Source organism: Rosa rugosa, chromosome 4 (genome assembly GCF_958449725.1).
Source record: "Rosa rugosa chromosome 4, drRosRugo1.1, whole genome shotgun sequence".
NCBI lineage: Eukaryota > Viridiplantae > Streptophyta > Magnoliopsida > Rosales > Rosaceae > Rosa > Rosa rugosa.
Genome location: NC_084823.1, coordinates 20314302 through 20321894, shown reverse-complemented (window position 1 = coordinate 20321894; position 7593 = coordinate 20314302). Strand labels below are relative to the sequence as shown.

General features: G+C 36.2%; 1 protein-coding gene across 14 annotated transcripts; it reads left to right on the top strand.

Moving 5' to 3' along the window:
- The first annotated feature begins 438 nt into the window (after positions 1-438).
- LOC133746423 (uncharacterized) lies at positions 439-4179 on the top strand. Of its 14 annotated transcripts, none has more exons than XR_009864126.1 (11): positions 440-760; positions 883-1022; positions 1156-1271; positions 1359-1476; positions 1715-1820; positions 1909-2054; positions 2147-2313; positions 2410-2520; positions 3050-3143; positions 3584-3680; positions 3787-4179. XR_009864126.1 is itself a non-coding variant. In XM_062174611.1 (3 exons), the coding sequence occupies exons 1-3, from the start codon at positions 3016-3018 to the stop codon at positions 3880-3882; spliced, it is 321 nt and encodes a 106-aa protein (XP_062030595.1). In that variant the 5' UTR covers positions 2527-3015; the 3' UTR covers positions 3883-4179. The 14 variants fall into 14 exon arrangements, 1 of the variants encoding a protein (XP_062030595.1); XR_009864128.1 differs by having other exon boundaries at positions 883-1033; XR_009864127.1 differs by having other exon boundaries at positions 883-1036.
- Positions 4180-7593: the final 3414 nt, after the last annotated feature.

The window sequence follows — 7593 nt, the reverse complement described above, 5'->3', positions numbered from 1 at the left end:
AATTACTTGGGAATACTCCAATTGTGATACACCTTCACCAACATTTTTCTTTAGCTTGCAGTTGGCATCAAAAGGAGTTACGGCAGGATTGCTATCAAAGTGACCAAATTTCTTGAGTACTTTTTCCACATAGTGGGATCACTATGCCAATAATGCCTTCAGACGACACATTTCAGACGACAGAACTTTTGTTTTCTGTCGTCTGAATCTTTTAAACTTCTTTAGACGACATATAAATTAATTCTGTTGTCTGAATAGCATAAGAATCCATACTATTTCAGTTTTTTCATCTTTTTCGTAAATTAGAAAATTAATATCTGTCGTCTGAAAGAACTGATAAATTGGCATGAAAAGTGAAAAATTAAGACGACATTCAAATGTAGTCTGAGCAAACCGGAAAATAATCTCTCTTCATCTGACCAAAATTTGTTTTTTGACACAACTAACTTATGGATTTGTTTTGGCCTTAGACCCCGTGTTTTTTCCACAAGACTCAACAGCTCTCTTTCCACAGAAACTCAGCCCCTCTCTCGACCTAGAGTGAACTTCCACATAAACTCAGATCGATTCATGTCTCAAAACCAGGAGAGGTTCTTCTCCCCCCAAAAGAGATAGAAGCTACAAACGCACTCCTCGGGCTGAGTTTTGGTATAGATCAGAAGAGTCTTCTCAACCTCTCTCCGATTTTGAGGCCCTCGTCACTATTGGTCAAGTTCTTCAATTTGAAGAAGGAGCGAGTTCGATTCATTGTTGTTCATTGGTAAGCCTCTTTCTTTGTCAATCTTAGGGTTTCAACTTTGGTTTGTTTTGGGTTTTAGGGTTTTGTTAGATATCGATTTGGGGATTTTGCTAATAAGGTTTTGTTGGATATCCATTTGGCAGTCTAGGTGCGGGGACTGGGCATTAGGTGCTGGAAAAAATATGTCAAAACAACTCAATCTGTCAACGCTGTAATCAATTCTTTCACTTCGACGAAAACCCAGACCTCTCTCTCAGTCTCTTAGTCCCCTTGACCGTCGACGGTAGCAGCACAGTGGTCTTCTCATTCATTATCAAGTTCCTTTCTTTTCAACGTTTCTGGTGTTAATTCTTGATTCTTGGATTTGGGTTTTGATCTTTCCTAGAATCAATTTCACATATAGTTCTTTATTGCAGCTTGACTTGCGGTCTGGAGCAAAGAAGTCACTAGCTGATCCCCCGAAACAAACATTTGCTCTAAAATCTTGTGATATCAATTCCACTAGGCCTCATCTGCTATTAGTTGGTGGGAGGTATTTGTTGTTGATTCTTATCAACGAGGTTAAGTATTTCAGCTACTCTTTCTATCTCAACTAATTTTCTTCTCTGAATTTTTGCAGTGATGCATTTGCGCGTTTATATGATAGAAGGATGCTTCCTCCTCTGACATCCTGCCGGAAAAGGACGTCTCCACCTCCTTGTGTTAACTATTTCTGTCCGATGCATCTCTCTGATCGTGTTAGTTTACAGTTCCTAATTATCTGTTGAAATTTGATCATGATCCTTGTGTCAGAATTAGAAGAATTTTTTTACCTTTTGAAACATAAAGCTCTTTGGTGCATCCTGTTCCCCAATTTCTTCTAGAATAAGAAAAAGTAATTGCCAATGGAACTTCTGGATATTAATTACTAATTGAAGTTATAGCGAATTGGCTTGCAAAACATACATTTAATGCTGTTCTAATGTAATTTCTCAGGGACGTACAAGCTTGCACTTAACTCATGTTACATTTAGCCCAGATGGAGAAGAGGTTCTACTTAGTTATAGTGGGGAGCATGTATATTTGATGAACGTAAATCATGGTATTTTAATCAGCCTGGAATAATTTAAAAATGGTATGATATGAAAAAACCCAGCTTAATAATTTAAATTGATTTTTGCAATTTGCAGCTGGTGGAAGTGATGTGCAGTATACTTCAGGAGATGCTTCAAAGATAATGAGCTTCATACCTATACTGAATGGGCTAGAACTGCAACAACCAGCATCCAGTGTCTTCAGAAGTCGTCTTCCTAAAAGACGCAAGGCCACTGCTATGGTGTGCATCTTTGCTTCTGAATTTTGGTTATTCTTGTCACTTTTATCTTTCTGCGAGATGGTCATAGCTAGTGTCTAACACAGTTGCTGCAGCATGAAAAGTGCTGTAAACTAACTCAAATTGCTGAGAAGTCCTTGGAGGAGGGAACTTTTATCATGGCATTGAGGCATGCAATGAGGTGCTGGATGGATATGGTCGCGATATTGGGCCCATACTAAGGCATGATTGTCTCTGTACTCGTGCCGCATTGTTGCTTAAGGTTCTTTTGATATCAAGCAAAGTTACATGGTTGGATTATGGTACCTTAATATGAGATTCTCTGGGGCTTACTTCTTTCCCTTTTTTTCTTTTCCAGCATAATTGGAAAAACGATGCTCATATGGCTATAAGAGATTGCTATAATGCCCGGAAAATTGATAACTCCTCTTTCAGAGCTCATTACTATATGTCTGAAGCTTTACCACAGGTAATATTGTACTGCACTTAAGTGTATGATGGTCTGAGCTTTTATTGTTTCGTTGGATGGGTTAGGGGTGGAGGAAAATTGGAGTTAGGAAATAAATTGTACTTATATATACAGATAAGATTGATCAAGTAATTTTTCCATTTAAAAGCTACTGCAATATTGCCACCAAAGGACAACGCCAAATATATAAATTCTGTTGACCTTTGTTTTTCCACTTACCATAACATATGCAAGGAATTGTAGTAGGGAAAAGTTTATAATAAACTTAAGGAAAGGAAACATGCAGCTTATCTATAACCATATAGTTACCTAAGCAATATCTGGTGCTTCTTGCTCTCAAAATGTTGTCAGCTTGGCTTGATAAACTACTTTATGTTATATGTTTTTTGTATATAGCTAAGAAACATGTGTTAGATCATGAATGAAGTGAGAGAAGTTTGATAAGTATGGACTTTGGACCTGTCTTTGTTTTTGGTAAAGTATTTTTTTTTATTGATGAATGCTATTATCTTTTTGGCCAAACATAAAGAAGCTGTAGAATTTGCTATGGCAACACAATCTTTAGCTCCGTCAAATCCTGAGGTAACAGCACAATTGGAGTGTAAAAAGAAAGCTTGCTGCAGGTTTGTGACTTTGAGTGTGTTGTGCATTCTTTGATTCCCAGTAAAGTAGATTGTATATTTTTGAGTGCATCCTTTGATACTTTACTGCAGGATTATAGATTTTTAATTCAGCTGTTAATTTTATCTAGTGTAGTAACGAGTAACGGTGTGGCCTCTATATGTTGAATTGAGACTAAAACCTTTAGATAACTAGGGTAATAGCATACCGGAGTAATGTATTGTTTACAATTTGTTATATTCCATTGTAGACAGACATTACTTTTTCTGTTAACACAGACACGTCCATATCTGGCATGTCAACAGCCTAAATCTGGATATATGGCCTGCTGATATATTTGTCTTGTTCATTTGGATAAAGATCTTCTGAATTTGAATATGTAGTCTTGGGAACGAACCATATATTAATGAAGTCAAATATTGGATTGTTCTCAAGGATATAGGTATCTGCTGGAGCGTCTATGGTGGATAGGGTTCATTAAAGCAGGAATTTTTTTGAATCCAATTGTCAGGCCTATCAATTACCCTGCATTCTATGAGGTAAAATGGATCAACTGCTTACCTATGGACTTTATTGTTTAATGATATAGTGCATGCTCTATGCATATAACTTTCATATTTAATTTGCTGCATTTCCTTATTGCAGTGGGGAACGAGGTCAAATTTGATTTACACAGACAAGGATATTGATGAGATCCGAGTGGAATGGGCTAAGCATGTTTTGAAGTTCCCAGAAAATTAAGTATCAGCCTATATATATGCTTTTGTTTCTGGTAGGTTATGAGCAGTAGTAGTGTCTAGGAACTTCTTTTGTGCATTTTGACAGAACTGATGGAAAGTGTTGAACAAATGCATGCAGTTGCTGTAACTACTCTATGGATGCTACTAGGTTTTTGTCTTAGTTAGATTAGGATCCATGCAACAATGGCAGTAATTAAAATCGGTTGATGTAAAGGCTAGCATGCTTGCTAGTTTAGTATTATGCTACTGATGGGAATGTATTTTGGTGGGTTAATTTATGCAATGAGGAATTTGTTGATTTCAGATCTTATAATTAATATGCCTTTTTGATGACTAGTGTACAGAATGAGGTTTGCTATGGTTCAAATCCAACAAATGCAGGTTTATGATATGTTGTATCACAAATACAGTAACAACAGAAAACTGAAGTTTATTTCACTATCAAACAATAGAGATGCCTTTAACAGACAACAGAAAACTGAAGTTCAATTCACTATCAAACTACATAATACTTTTATCAAACAACAGAAAACTGAAGTTCAATTCACTATCAAACAACAGAAATACTTCTAACAGACAACATAAAACTGAAGTTCAATTCATTATCAAACAACAGATTGTCAAACAAGTCTTTATTTTGGTAACTTCAGACAACATATATATGTTTTCTTATTTGTTTTCGGACGACAGAGGTTTAATTAAAACTATAGTTTGTACCTCATTTCAACAACATTAATGTGTCGTCGTATATGATTACTAACCACAGAAAGTCCCAAATACTTCAATGTTGGGTTGTTCAGACGACAGAACCTTGAGAAACTTCTGTTGTCTGAGTGAGAAGAGACGACAGAGGATATCTGTCGTCTGATGCCTTAAGAGATGACAGCTGGATAGACTACAGATAATTTACATATCAGACGACAGATATCATCTGTCGTCTGAAGGCATTATTGGCATAGTGGATTGAGTTAAAACATATCCATTTGCACTCCTTTGAATGCGAATGCCAAGAATCACATTAGCTCTTCCCATATCTTTCATATCAAACTTAGAGTTCAACATTTTCTTTGTGGAGTTTATGACATCTAAGTTGGATCCCAAGATGAGCATGTCGTCTACATATAAACATATAATGACACAAGAATTTTTAAAATTCTTTATGTAAACACATTTGTCACATGCATTGATCTTAAAACCATGTGTAGTCATTGTGTGATCAAACTTTTCATGTCATTGTTTGGGAGCTTGTTTAAGTCCGTACAAGGATTTGACAAGTCTACAAACCTTCTTTTCTTGACCTTTTACCACAAACCCTTCCGGTTGCTCCATATATATTTCTTCATCTAATTCACCATTTAAAAATGCAGTCTTCACATCCATTTGGTGAATTTCCAGATTGTACACCGATGCAATTGCAATTAGCATCCTTATAGATGTAATTCTTGTGACCGGTGAATAAGTGACAAAGAAATCCAACCCTTATTTTTGACGATATCCTTTTGCAACTAGACGAGCTTTATACTTGTCTATGGTACCATCTGGTTTCAATTTCTTTTTGAAAATCCATTTATATCCAATTGGTTTATTACCAGGAGGTAAGTCAACCAATTCCCAAGTGTTGTTTTGCAAAATGGATTCAACTTCACTATTAATTGCTTCCTTCCAAAAAGGAGCATCTGGAGATGTCATTGCATCTTTGTATGTTTGTGGTTCTGACTCAATTATATAAGTAAGAAATTCGGGTCCAAAGTCCTTGGCAATTTTGATTCTCTTACTCCTTCTTGGTTCCAAGTCTGATTCTTGATCGTCATTATTCATAGCATTTGGTTCCAGGTCATTTCCTTGTACACCAGATGATGTAGCATCATCAATATGACTTGAATCATGTTTCCTTTTATTTGAAGATACTCTAGTTTTGTATGGAAATATATCTTCAAAAAATTCTGCATCCACAGATTCTATAATAGTATTTACATGTATATCAATCACTTCTGATTTAAATACTAAGAATCTATATGCTGCACTATTATTGGCAAATCCAATAAACACACAGTCAATTGTTTTTTGTCCTAATTTGCTCCTCTTTGGTAAAGGAATTTGAACCTTAGCAAGGCACCCCCACACTTTTAATGTTTTATACGTAGGCATTCTTCCTTTCCATATTTCATATGGAGACTTGTTAGTTCCCTTGTGTGGGATTTTATTCAAGATTGCATTAGCAGTAAGTAGTGCTTCACCCCACAAATTGTGAGGAAGTCCAGAGCTATTTAACATGGAGTTTATCATATCTTTAAAAGTTCTGTTCTTTCTTTCAGCAACTCCATTTTGTTGCGGGGAATATGGTGCAGTAGTTTGATGAATGATGCCATGTAAAGAGCAAAATTCTGCAAATGCATTAGATTCATATTCACCTCCTTTATCTGACTTTAGGATTTTAATTTTGTTATCAAGTTGATTCTCAACTTCAGCTTTATATGTCTTATACATATTCAAAGTTTCATCTTTGCTATGTATTAGATAAACATAGCAGTACTTACTGCAATCGTCTATGAAAGTAACGTAATAGTTCTTTACCCCACGAGTTGGTGTGGATTTAAAGTCACATAAGTCACTATGAATCAATCCCAACACCTCATTTGATCTACCAAAAATTGATTTAAAAGTTTGCCTTGCAAATTTTGATTCTGTGCAAGTTTCACATTTATGTGCAGCATCTATAGTGCATTTTGGTAACAAACCAAGATTAATCATTCTATGTAAAGAACGAAAGTTGACATGTCCTAATCTAGCATGCCATAAATTAGAAGACTCAAGCAAATAAGTAGAAGCATTATCTATATTATTATTAGCAACATCATATACATACAGATTGAGTTTGAAGAGCCCCTCTGCCAGGTAGCCCTTTTCTACAAAATTTCCTCCCTTAGTGAGAACGAACTTGTCAGATTCAAAAACAAGCTTAAATCCTTTGTTGCTCAACAAAGGACCAGACACAAGATTTTTCCTAATTTCAGGAACATGTAGCACCTCAGTTAGAGTGAGTTTTTTCCCAGAAGTGAATGTCAAAACCACATTACCCTTTCCAGCAACACTTGATGCAGATGCATTTCCCATGAACAATTGCTCCTCACCATTAAGTGGTTGATAGGTGGTAAACAGATTTCTATCTCCACAAATGTGCCTTGTCGCACCTGTATCAATCCACCAGTCCTTATTGTCATTCACCAAGTTGACTTCAGAAACAACAGCCACAAAATCCTCCATAGCCACAGCCACATTTGCTTGGTTGTTGTTGTTGTTGTTGTTGTTGTTCCTAATGGCGGTAGGTGCATCTTTCTTGTGACGACATTCTTGTGCCTTGTGTCCAGGCTTTCCACACACCCAGCAACTACCTTTAATTTTCTTGAAATTCTTGGTCTTTGTTGCATATTTGACAGCATGTTTATTGCCTTTGAATTTCTGACCTTTGAATTTTGGTTTGGAAGTTTCTCCCTCAACCATATTTGCTTTGGCTTCGATGACAGATCCATCGGGTTGCTTCTCACTTTTCAGGTGGTCTTCTTGAACTCGTAGTTTCAAAACCAGATCCTCCATGGTCATTTCACTCTTCTTGTGCTTCAAATGCACTTTGAAATCCTTCCAAGAAGGTGGTAATTTTTCTATAACAGAACCAACTTGAAAGCTTTCATTAATCAACATACCTTCAGCATGA